The sequence below is a fragment of the Manis pentadactyla genome, chromosome 13 (assembly GCF_030020395.1).
Source record: "Manis pentadactyla isolate mManPen7 chromosome 13, mManPen7.hap1, whole genome shotgun sequence".
Taxonomy (NCBI): domain Eukaryota; kingdom Metazoa; phylum Chordata; class Mammalia; order Pholidota; family Manidae; genus Manis; species Manis pentadactyla.
This window is the reverse complement of record NC_080031.1, coordinates 60,830,274-60,844,068: the sequence shown is the minus strand read 5'-3', so window position 1 is coordinate 60,844,068 and position 13,795 is coordinate 60,830,274. Positions and strand designations below refer to the sequence as shown.

General features: G+C 34.1%; 1 protein-coding gene across 2 annotated transcripts in view; it reads right to left on the bottom strand.

Annotated features, from left to right (window-relative positions):
- Positions 1-13,795, bottom strand: part of FNIP1 (folliculin interacting protein 1) — a 164,359-nt gene that overhangs the window by 43,756 nt on the left and 106,808 nt on the right. For both annotated transcript variants that reach the window (XM_057491195.1, XM_057491196.1), the window contains 3 exons: positions 13,550-13,685; positions 11,525-11,726; positions 7,478-7,563 (listed from right to left, as the gene is read on the bottom strand). In XM_057491195.1, coding sequence (XP_057347178.1) covers positions 7,478-7,563; positions 11,525-11,726; positions 13,550-13,685 — 424 coding nt within the window. The remainder of the gene's footprint in view (positions 1-7,477; positions 7,564-11,524; positions 11,727-13,549; positions 13,686-13,795) is intronic.

The window sequence follows — 13,795 nt, the reverse complement described above, 5'->3', positions numbered from 1 at the left end:
AAGTAAAATTTTCCAGCTATGTAAATGGCAGATGAACTGGGCTACATGAGAATGTGTGCAGAGCAAAACTGTCATAAACCATTAGAAACACATAAATAATCACTCAACCCAGCTGGTAATATTTTAGCTTTTCATGGCATTAAGTTCAAGATGTCTTGGTTTCAATAAAACAATAAAACTTCTAAATTTGCATATACAATCTCTCTCAAGAATTTCCAAGTCTAGAAATTCCTAGTCTCAAAGCAAAATTAATCACAAATGCTGATTCTGAAATCATCCTCTCTAAGGGTTAGATAGTAGCAGCTATACAAAGGAAGGCTTATGGATTTATCTAGTATTGTAGCAGTACAGGGGTAAGACACAATTTGAGACTATTTCTCCTTGAAAACAGTTTAACAGAGTAATTCCCTAATTGGCTTGTTAAATAGAAGTAGTAGGCCCTAGACCTACTAATCTGAACCCTAGGAGTTTGGGGAGCAGTTTTCACTATGGTTGTATAGGGATTAGCTCAGTGCCCGAATAAGTGTCCTTTTTTTTTTTAAGTCTTGGGTTTATAATGTAATTTAAGTTCCAAACAAACCTAAATCAATTTCAGTTTTAAGTAAAGTTTTTAATTCTAGTTTAAGTCAATGTGGTCTTACTCAAAAACATTAAAAAATACCTGAACTTCCATTTCAGCTCTGATATGTAAAGAGCTCAGAAAGTCATCACTCTCATCTTCACAAGAAGAAAGCTAAAGCAAAATGAAAATCAGTAACTTTTCTTGGCTACATTACAGAACTGGGGTCAAAGTGTAAATCATCACCCTGAAAATGGGACAAATAGATAAATACAGAGAATCACAGCTATCAGTTTACCTGAAGCAGATGCCTCTAGGGCCAGTAACTGTTTGAAACCCTTCAACAGTAACTGACTGACTGTTGGAGAATGAGTATCAACTAGCATTGAATAATAAAAATTCCTGGGGCCCAGTTTTAGGGAGACCCCCATACTTTCATGGGATACCATCACATTTTCACACTGGTGAGCAAAAAACCCTTTTGTGTTTCGGATGGGAGGAGGGGAAAAATAGTAATTTTTATATACAACCAAAGCATTCTCCAAAACAAAATCCTGCCCTCCAAGAGAAACTTCTATACAGAGCATACAGAGCCTATCTGACCAGAAAGAGAGGCATTAGACAATTCCAACCCCTAATAACCTTCCTAGCGCATCTAGAGGTAAGAAAATAAAGGCTAAGAAACACTTTCAAAGATAAAACCCAGGAACTCAGTCTTGCTAAAAAGAACTAAGATTTTATCATAAGATCATAGAACACATCCTCTCCCTATCCCCAACACCTTACCACCATATCAACATGGCTCCTAAAAGAGCTGCAGCACATAGTATCTATCTATTTAGCAGAAACTACTGGGAAACCCAAAGAAGTGACCAAAAAAAAGAAAACAAACATGGGAATTATAGGAAAGTAATGCTTCTCATATCTACAAGTACAGCAAACACATTAAACACAGCCTAGATTCTGGCAAATTAATATAATCTCATAACTCAAAGCTTATTGAACTCAGAATCTGTATCCTAAAACATTATATCCAGCTTGAAAAAAAATTGCTAGGTGGCTATAAAAACAGTCTGAGGAAGCAAAGCATCAGAATCAAATTCAAGACACAGATTTTGGAATTATCAGATGGGGAATTGAAAATAACTATCATTATTATATTAAAGGCTTGAATGGATAAGGTAGACAACATGTAAGACCAGATAAATAATGTTAAGTAGACAGATGGAAACTCTCAGAAGAAAAAGAAAATGCAATGGAGCAAAGATGGTCTCTTCAACAAATGTTGCTGGAATAATCAGACATTTACATACAAAAATGTGAAGCTAGAAAAAGACGTTACAGCTTTCACAAAAAATTAATTCAAAATGGATCACAGATTAAATGTAAATGCAAATTATAAAACTTCTAGAGGATAACACAGGAGAAAATCTAAATGGACTTGTGTTTGGTGACGAGTTTTTAGATATAAAAAAGGCACTATTCAAGAAAGAAAAAAATTGGTAAGTTGGATTTATTAAAATTTAAAATTCTGCTATTTGAAAAAAAATACTGTTTAAGGTAATGAAGCCACAGATTAGGAGAAAGTATTTGCAAAACACGTATCTGATGAAGCATTGGTATCCAAAATACACGAAAACCCCAAAACCGAACAACTGAGCAATAACAAAACCAACATAATAAAATGGGCAAAGAATGAACAGATACCTAATCCAGAAAGATACACAAATGGCAAATAAGTACCTGAAAACATGTTCAACAATGTCATTAGAAAATGGTAATACATCAGGAAACTATATTAAAATAAAATGCCATTACACATCTATTAGAATGGCTAGAATGAAAGAAAAAACCTGACAGTACCAAATGCTGACAAGACTATGGGACATGAACTCTCATTAATTGGTAGTGGGAATGCAAAACAGTAGTCACTTCAGAAGACATTTTGGCACTCTTTTACAAAGCCAGTCTTCCGTGAACATCCAGCAATCATACTCCTAGATATCTATCTACCCAGCTGAATTAAAAACTTAAGGCCACACAAAACCCCACATATCAAGATTTAGAGAAGCTTTTTCATGTTCACTATAGGCAATCAAGATGTCACTCAGCAGGTGATAATGGATAAACCAACTGTGGAACATCCACACAATGGAATATTATTAAGTGTTTTTTTTTTTTTTACAAATGAGCCATTAAGCCATAAAAAGACACAAAAGAATCTTAAATGCATACTACTATGTCAAGGAAGCCAGTCTGAAAAGGCTACCTACCATATGATTCCAAGTATAAGACATTCTGGAATAGGCAAAACTTCAGATAGAGGAAAAAGATCAGTGGCCACAGGCTGCCATGGGTTTAATGGAGGGGTGAAGGTCTGAACAGATGAAGCACAGGAAATCTGTAGGATGGTGAAACTATTCTATCTGATGTTGCACTAGTGGATACAGGACATCACCCACTTGTCAAAACCCAAAGAACTGTACAACACAAAGAGCAGAACTTAGTGTAGACTATGGACTTTGGTTAATACCATATCACTACTTCATTAATTGTAACAAATAAACCACACTAATGCAGTATGTAAATAATGGGCAGTATGAGTAGGGAAGAGCGCTAGATGCAAAAACTGTGTGTACTTTTTGCTCAGTTTTTCTGTAAATCTGAAACTTAGAATTAAGTCTATTAAATTATGTGTGTATTTATAAATACATATATATGAAATGAAAATATTTATACTCCTAATTGATAGTACAGAGTGGACAAGAACTAGAGAATGTAACAGATAGCCCTGTCTCAGAATGTAACATTTTGTTGTTGGTTTGTTTTGTTGTCCTTCATTCCCACTCCTAGCACTCCAGAAAAAAAGAAAGAAGCTTTTCATTATGCAGCCTACAGAGGCCTGGCTCTTGAGATACAAGCATGGATAATTTCAGAAAATGCAAGATAATCAGACTTAATTTACAAACTAAAAAAGAGTAAGATCTAAATTAATGGATATAAATCCCTAACTGTCAGAAGTTTCAACTTTGATAATCCTCAGGGGCCAGACATTATACAAAATTATACAATATACGGGTTAATACAACTGGGATAGATACAGCTTACAGAAAACAAGAGTTTGGCCTCAAGGCATAATGGTTCAAATGTTCATAAAAATAAAGTAGCCAAATATGTTGGCTGGAGGAGTTCCATCACCTACAATTAACCTGGTCTCAGAAACTTCATTCAACACTGAGAAAACACTTAACTTGAGCCTAATGTGGCCTTCTTTTTCTTTAACTGTAAAACACTTACTGAAATATCAATTCAACTGATAGGAAACTTATCTAAGGCAAACCTGAATCATTAACATTTGGTTTGAACAACTCACTAATTTACTTCTTGAATTATACTGAAGGTATACCTTAACATTTATGTTAAAACAATAGATCTCAAAGAAATCCTCATCTTAAGTGAATATACTGATGTTAAAATTATTTATACCATTTTATGTTCATAAAGCCATCAAACATTGTGCTTTTACACAAAAGTTTTTAAGTTGAGAAGTTATAAAGATGAAGTAGATAGCCTATCAGTCAAAGTCAGCTCATTAGATTTGTTCTAAATTCCCTCTAGAAATGTTGAGAATGCACTTTATTTGTCCTGTATTTAATCTGTAAGAAACATTTATACAGAATGTCTTGATTTAATCATTAACAGCACTTGAAATGTGATAATATGGACTCTTAAGTTGTAGGTATGAACCATTGAATTAATAACTTTGATTATAATTCAGAGTGAAGATGCCAATGAGCTAACAAAACACTGATTAAAAATACTGTACTACTGAATTAGCGTATGCAGTTTCAGTGTTGCAAGATGAAAAATTCTAGAGACTTGTTACACAAGTAAATATACTTAATACCACTGAACTGTATACTTAAAAATGGTTAAGATGGTAAATTTAATGTTATGTGCTTATTTCACCACAATAAAAACATTTATTAAAAACACTGTATTATTTGTTAGGATGCTTCATTTGATAACTTAGGAAAGGCCTAGAATGAATATACATTAACATAACAACAGAAATACCAGTTCTAATATAATTTTTAACCTGTGCAAATAACTTCCTCCTAAGATAAAGAAATAATATGTTGCAATTTAATTCTCCAATGCGTTTTTCTCTACATTTCTCCTAGCCACTGAGTTTACTGCACACAAAAGTGAGCTTTATAAACTGACTTGTAATGTCTTTATCCTAAAATTGTGGTAAATAACTGGAAAATTTTCTCCTTTTCAATAATTCAGTCCAGTAGATAATTAAATCTAGTAGTAGAGAACATAAACTTCTTCAATTTAAGTAAATTAAAAACATGATATTTCATGTTAGTTTATTTTTACCATACAATTTCTATTTAACAATTATCTGTAATACCATTTCAAAAATTATACAGAACTCTTCTATAATATGTAACTTTTATTTAGGGGTAGGGAAATAAGTTATTTTATCATAAATTCAAAGTTTCTAAAACACTGCTGAGGCAAGGAAGTCTCTCCTTTTGAGAGAGGGATAAAAAAGGACACCAGATTTGCTTTCATTGTGCTTTGCTTTAATACAAGAAAAATTAAGAATAAAAAAAGAGCAAGGTTGAAAACAAATATGGGTTTTTTCTTATTGTTAAAATTACTAAATATGCCACACCTTAGTTATCTCCATTAAAAAGGTATATATATGACAATATGACATGCCTACAGTTTCACAAAAGCAATCCCACAACAGCACAAGCTAAAACAGGCTCTCACTTTAAAAATGTCATAGTCGATTTAAACAAGCAACCCAGAAGATCCCTGCCCTTGTAAGGGACCACAGAGTTGTCCATGAACAAATACCCATTTTTTCTAAAACTGAGGTAAATGGACTACTGGTGATATAAAACCTTAAGTGGTATACAGACATATATATATTTTTTTATCATATAATAATTTATTCTAAGGGTTTTTACAAAATACTTTATGAAAATTATACATACATAGGAAGTACAGCATAATTAACAATTTACATTCTAATTAAAACCTTGTTGCAAAGCATGTCTGAGATCATTCTCATGCTGCTTCCATATAGTAGAGTTACGAGAAAAACGGAATCTTACATATGCAAAGTTTTTATTTATTTATTTATTATTTTATTTATTTATTATTTATTTTGAGAGGGCATCTCTCATATTGATCAAATGGTTGTTAACAACAATAAAATTCTGTATAGGGACTCAATGCACAATCATTAATCCACCCCAAGCCTAATTCTCATCAGTCTCCGATCTTCTGAAGCATAACAAACAAGTTCTTACATGGTGATCAAATTCTTACATAGTGAATAAGTTCTTACATGGTGAACAGTACAAGGGCAGTCATCACAGAAACTTTCGGTTTTGATCACGCATTATGAACTATAAACAATCAGGTCAAATATGAATATTCGTTTGATTTTATACTTGATTTATATGTGAATCCCACATTTCTCCCTTATTATTATTATTATTTTTTTTTTTTAAATAAAATGCTGAAGTGGTAGGTAGATGCAAGATAAAGGTAGAAAACATAGTTTAGTGCTGTAAGAGAGCAAATGTAGATGATCAGGTGTGTGCCTGTAGACTATGTGTTAATCCAAGCTAGACAAGGGAACAAAACATCCACAGATGCAGAAGATTTCTCTCAAAACAGGGGGGGTGAGGTTCTAAGCCTCACCTCTGTTGATCCCTAATTTCTCACCTGATGGCCCCCCTGCGACTATGCCTACAGACATATATTTTTAGTTTTAATTTTTATGCATTCATTTTTATAGCTTGCTTATTATGGCAAAGGATATTGATTCCCCACCTGGGGTAATAATGCATAAAGTTTCATTCTGAAATACATTTATTAGGTATGAAGGAGGGTCAATTTAAAGGGAAACATTAAAGTGGCACAGATGACATACAGAGGTGAGCTGTAAATGACTGAATTTGGGAAGCACCGCAGCAGGTTGTATCTACCACACAACAAAATGGTGTATCATTAACGTCAGGCATTCTGCTAAGCACTCTACATACACTATCTCCTTTTATCCTTCACAACAGTCTATTACATTATTACTAAATTTAACTTAGATTTAGTTCACAGGTCTGCCTGTCGGATACTAAAGTCTGAGTTCTTGCCCAATGTCCTATACTAATCTCTCTAATCTAATGGGGAAAGACTGAGGAGGAAAGGATGAAGTAGACCAGTATCTCTCTAGTCTAAAGGAGGAAAGAATGAGAGGATGAAGGAGACCTGAACTGAATATCTTTGAGGAAGACACATCAGTCACGCAGGGTGATCCCCACCATAAGCTCACATGCACTGTGCTTCTGAGCGCAGTTACAGCAGTTGTTGCAGCTTTGGGCATAAGTTTTGCTGTGCCAGAAAACACTGGCAGAAGAAAAACTATTTGCTGTGTCATATCTAGAGAAGGAATCAAGCAAAAGAGTTACTGAGAACACCAAATTCATATTCCCTAATCCATGTACTTCTGGATTCCACATATCCAAGAACATCTGACTACTAGCACTGGCTTATAAAATAATACTCTACCAGTCCCCCTACATCTAGGAGAGCCCAAGAGGGTACAAAACACTTCTTCTGGAACAGGGGTCTCTTCTGGTCTTATGTGCTTGTCTAATGGTCCAACACTACAAACCACACCACTGATGCCTCCTAAATGTGCTCGAATCCTAAGGACATTTGATATTTAATAACATAGCAGCCAATGGCCTGCTGAATTACACCCTCATATTGACTATGGAATAAATAAATTTTAAAAATGAAATTTTATTAGAATAAGTTATAGAAAATAAACAAATCTCTCTGTGTACACTATGAAACAACTCCACATTATGAAAACTGGAAAATATGTACCTGAATTCATTTAGGGCATCAACTATTCGATTATATGCCAAGCTCCTCTGACTGGCATCAGCTGATCTTCGGCTCATTTTCATAGCCTTGAAAGCAATCAAATAGTTAATTCTCAGGTTGATCATGGGCAAAATATGGGGGAAAAAAAAAAAAAGAAAGACAACGTCACATACTTTCACAATACTACCATTACTCTTATCTAGATAAAAAGATATAAAGAAGGCACATATATTCACAGTGGCTTTCTCTTTTGCACCCTCGGTCATTAACAATGATGACAACATTCAGATTTTTCAAATGTTAAATTTCTTATTGCAACTGTCAAACCACAGAATCTCAACATAAAAAGAAACTGATGTTGACAGTTTCTGGGTTACACAAAATTACTTTTTTTCCCCCACACAGAACAAGCTACAATGGTAACTCAATAACAATAACTCAATGAAACTAATATAGGATTGTATATCAACTATACTTTAATAAAAAGAAAAACAATAGCTGAAGGTATCATCTAATATATCACAGATAGTGGTTCTGTTAGATCAATCTTTTTTTCAAAATCTAAAAATATAAGATTCTACTGAAAGCTATCTCCAGTTGTTAGTAATATTTGTTTTCTTAAAAACCTTATTTAGCCAAAGTTAAGAAGCCTTGCTTTTAGGTAGACAAAAAGGGGATTAGAATTAGGAGAGATATGTCAAAAAGAACTCCGTAATTATTTTAGCCTTTTTCAAAGGTAATGGAATTCTGTATTACTTATGTAATTACAAATTGATTTTTTTAATGTCTAAACATACATTAAAGAATAGGTCAGACTACTTACTGCTAGAAATAATATTCATGTACATCTAAAAGCTTCATAGGGTAAAAATGAAACCTACTTTATTTTACAAACTATAAAGAGATTCCCAGTTTATAAATAAGTGAATATTCTTCTACTAGAATGAAGCAGTATTCTTTAATTTTGCCATCAATAAAAATCTTAAATTACATTATAGATCTCAAAAGGTAGTATAGACTTCAAAATAATTCCCCAAATGGTATTTATATGTTCTACCAATAATGAACAACTATAGAACTTTTAGAATTAATGCTATTCATTTATATAAAAGTATTCGTTCATTTGGCTTTTATCTTTCAGCTGTAAGAACAAATATCCAGACAACTCTAAGTACTGCAATATATACTTTAGGTTACAGAATGGTCAAAGCATTGAAACATTTAAAAAGTAATCTTTAATGAGTTCTCATAGTGCCTGAATATTTCAAGTTGCATATAAAGCTTGAAACACTTCTCCCAGTAACTCAGTGTCAGTTCAGCCACAGCTGGTTATTCTACGTTCTGAGTTTGGCAACAACATATTACAAAAAGGGAGAGCAGCCAACAAAAGAAAAAGTCACCAGTGCCTAACTTCTGAAAGTGAAAATGGCCTTTACTCATCTGTTCAGTAAAATGGTACTGCTAATTGATCTGTCTTTTTGACAGAGTTAATGTGAACACCACCAGTTTCATCTATAGAGGCAGATGATCTTCACTCACTGAGTACTGAAATGCATCCTCTACTTTCTAGACCATTCTAATTGGTCTCCTCATCTCTAGTCTCTAATTTTCATCTCTTTTAAATATACTGCTAAATTAATCTTCTTAAAGCACAATTTGGAGACACTTTAAAAAGTCAAAACTCCTGTTGAGCATTCTAGAGTCTTTGTGACCTGGTCCCCAGTAAGTGTGCCAGCCATAGCACTCATTACTCCTCTTTTTCTCCCTTCCCTTCTGCACACTGTCACTGAGAGAAGGAACTTCAGTTATACCCAGTAATTCCTAAGTTCAATTTCTGGGAATCTTTTCTAAAAAATAACCTGGAAAATTCAGCAAGATGTTAACTACAGTGTAGGTATCATTGTGAAAAAGGAGAAATGGCCTAAAGAAGAACTGTTAAATTGAGGAAAGCCACTAGATTTATTTAAGAACCACTTACAAAATGAATAATGTATAAGTTACAATAATGTATTTTTTTTAAAACAGGTATATAATTAAAACATTATGGATGCAGCACAGTCCTAATCAAGTAAAAATAAAATACACAGAGAAAAGGCCTGGATACTGAAATGCATCCTCTGCTTTCTAGACCATTCTAATTGGTTTCCTCATCTCTAGTCTCTAATTTTCATCTCTTTTAAACAAACTGCTAAATTAATCTTCTTAAAGCACAATTTGGAGACACTCTTAAATGTCAAAATTCCTGTTGAGCATTCTAGAGTCTTTGTGACCTGGTCCCCAGTAAGTATGCCAGCCATAGCACTCATTACTCCTCTTTGTCTCCCTTCCCTTCTGTACAGTGTCACTGAGAGTAAGAACTTCAGTTATACCCAGTGATTCCTGGGTTAGGGCCACAGCTTCCATCTGACAGATTAAAGCTTTCATCTACAGACTTACAATAAGATGTTACAGTTATCTTTGGGTAGCAATGGCACCAACTTTTCTTGCTATTCTGCTACATCTAATTTTAAAAGCTTTATGTTTAAAAAATCCTACACAGACTTTAAGATGCAGTCCACAGGAAACATCCTCCCAATAGGAAGTCATTTTTTTCTTTCCTACAACTCCTAAAAAGCATTGCTTGTCCTCCTTTTAAAATTATTTTTATATTCTATCTTGTATTCACAACTTTCTTACTTTATATAAACTTAGTATATACACTGTAGCAGCAGCATTTGACAGAATTCATCACCCTTACCTTCTTAAAACCCTTTCTTCACTTGACTCCCCTGAGAAACTACTCTCTCTCGTTTTTCCCTCATACCTGAATGGCCAATCCTCTGTCTTCTCTGTTGGATCCTTCTCAACTCTTAATTTTAACTTTTGGAATGTTTAACAAATTCAGGCCTAGAATCTCCTCTCTTCTTTTCCTCAGTTTCATGGCTTTAAATACCATCCATACACTGGAGACTGTACAGCCTAAACCTTTCCCCCAAATTCTAAACTCATATAACCACTTAGAAATCCAAGAGGCATCTCAAACAAATCTTCTTCCACCAAATCTGTTCAATCTGTGTCTTTCCCATTAATATTGGCAACTCCATACTTCTTACTGCTCAAGTGAGAAATCTTGGGGCAACCTCTGTTCTTGTTTTCTTACACCCCAATTCAGTCCATCAGCTAATCTCATTAGCTCTACTTCCAAAATAATCCAGAATCCAATCACTTCTCACTAATTTCATCACTGAATTGATTTGAGTATCCACCATCTCTCACTTAGATTATTATAAGGGCCTCCTAACTGGTCCCACAACATCCACCTTTGCCCCTAGAAGTCTATTCTCTACCAGCAGTAAAGAGTGTTCCTCATAAAAAGTGTCATTCCTTCACTCAAAACCCTTGAATGGTCTCCGATCTTTCTTAAGCATAAACGCCAATGCTCTTACAATGGCATCCTATAAGGCCCTACATGATCTGTTCTTACTTGTTGCCCAGCCACTCTGGCCTCTGTACTGTTGTTTAAACATCAGGCTTACTCCTTAACCCTGCCTAAAACATTCTTCTCTCAGATACCTGTGGCTCATTTCCTCCACATCTCTGGACCATATGGCATTTCATCAGGAGCTTTCCTGACTAGCCTATAAAAATGGGCAATCCTACAGTCCAGTATTCCTATCGACCTTCTTTCTCTGTTTTATTTTTCTTCACGGTACTTATTACCATCAAAACTTTTACATATTAATTTTTTATTTGCTGTTCAATGAGGTCAAGAATGTGGCTTTCTTCCCATCTTATCTTCAGTTGCTAGAAAAGTGCCTGCCACATTATAGGCCCTCAAAATACTGAATGAATGAATGAATGAATAACATTAAATTATTTATAGGCATTAAGCTCCTTAAAAAGAGTGGAAGTCTATTTTGCATCTTCCAAAGCACTTTTCAGGTTATCTGTACAGTGCCTGTTAATTTTTTTCTCCTAAGTGAATAAATAAAATGCTTAATCAGGCAAATAAGAGTCAGAGTCAAAGGAAAATAAAGAACATAAACCAACAAACACAGCTGTGCTTACCTGTTCTATTGCACTCTTTAATTTGTTCATGTGGCTTTCAAAAAGAGGAAAGTGTGAAAAAAAGAATTCATTAAATTTGTTATTTTCATCTTCATCTTTGGATAATGAGAATATCACCCCAATTGCAATCTTCTTTTTCCTCACAATTCCTGGGTTAGGGCCACAGCTTTCATCTGACAGATTAAAGCTTTCTTCTATAGACCTTAAAAACAAATTTTTTTAATTAAAAAAAATTTTACAACTAAATCATAATTTGATCTCCTTGCTAATTAAATGTAGGCAAGCTAAAAGTGTTTTGCTGTTTTATCAAGTAAATCTAAAAATTCATATCAGCTGTATATCTCTTTGAGAAATCTATTAGCAGCTATTCCTTCATGCCCACATTTTTATAAGAAATTTTAATGGAGTCAGAATGGGAACATTTTTGTTCAATTAGAAGTTAGTTAGAAAAATAGTACTCCTAATTCATAGCCAACCTAAAAATGCCTGAGCTTTAAAGTTTACAGATGAGTTTGATCCAATCTCTTTACTGTTCTAGGATCTATTAATCTCTTCTTTGGACTCTCCCTTTTTGATTCCAGGAGTAAAATCAAAGATAAAGGAATAAAGAGAATGAGTAAAGAGGAAACAAGAAACTTCATTATCTATAGTTGGACTTAACATAAACTAATATTAAGATCTTTCAAGAATGAATTAACTTACCAACATAAAAACATGAAAAACTGAAACATCAAAATATGTAATCTGTGGATAAAAGACCTAAACAAGAGAATTAAAACTATAAAACTCTGAGAAGAAAACACAGAGTAAAAGTTTCCTGACATTGGATTTGGCAATGATTTCTTGGATATGACACCAAAAGCACAGGCAACAAAAGAAAACAGATAAATTAAGACTACATAAAAATTAAAAATTGCATCAAAGGACACTACCAACAGAATGAAAAGGCAACTCATGGAATGGGAGAAAAACATTTACAAAGCTGTATCTGATAGGGACTGATACCAAAAAAACATAAAGAATTTCTACAACTCAACAACAAAAAACAAACAACCTGATTACAAAATAGGCAAAGCACTTGAAGAGATATTTCTTCAAAGAAAACATACACATGGCCAATAAGCACATGAAAACATATTCAACAGTACTAGCTGATAGGGAAATGCAAATCGAAACCACAATGAGGTATCACTTTGCACACCCATTTAAGGTGGCTATATTTGAAAAAAAAACAACCCCAGAAAATGACATAGAAAATTAGAACTCTTGTGCATTTCTGATGGGAATGTAAAATGCTGCAGCTGTATACTGAAAGCTTACAGTGATCCCTCAAAAACTTACATACAGAATTACCATATGACCCAGCAATTCTACTTCAGGGTATATGCCCAAAAGAACTGAAAGCAGAGACTCAGAGATTTGTATGTCCGTATTTGTACCAGCATTAGTCACAACAGCCAAAAAGTGGAAGCCACCCAAATGTCCATTAACAGATGAGTGGATAAATAAATGTGGCATACACATACAACGGAATACTATTAAGCCATAAAAAAGAATAAAATTCTGATACATGCTACAACACGGATGAAACTTGAGGACATGCTAAGTGAAATAAGCAAGACATAAATGAACAAATATTGTATGATTCCACTTATATGAGGTATCTGGTGTAGTCAAATTCATAGAGACAAAAAGCAGAATGGTGGTTGCCAGGGGTAAAAGGGAGGAACAGGGAATTATTGTTTAACAGGTAGAGTTTCAGTCTGGGGAGATAAAATCCAGACATGAATGGTAATGATGGCTGTGCAACCATGTGAAGGTACTTAATGCTATCTAACTGTACACCTAATAATGGTTAAAATGGTAAATTGTATGTTATGTATAACTTACCACAAAAAACAAATAATACATTTAAAAAGCTTCCACACTTAAAATATACAAAATAGAAGTCCAGGCTCTAAATAAATCATACAGAACTGTATTCAATGAACTAGCCGATTTTGTACACTGGAGGTTCCAACATACCATCTAGGAAAAACCCCATTTTCCAAACTTGTTGTTTGGCTGCGTCGCCAACGTCGCTGGTAGCTGCTGGCACAGCTTCGGGTAAGTGAGGAGTTCGGGGAGGGAAATGGTGTAATAAGCAAGCTGCTGAGAGATGCTGTCGAGTCAGAATAAGAACAAGTACAATGTAAGCATATAATAGTATGTCAATAATAACTAAGCATAAGGACAAATTTCTTTTTAACAAATTTAAGAATGGTGACTCAA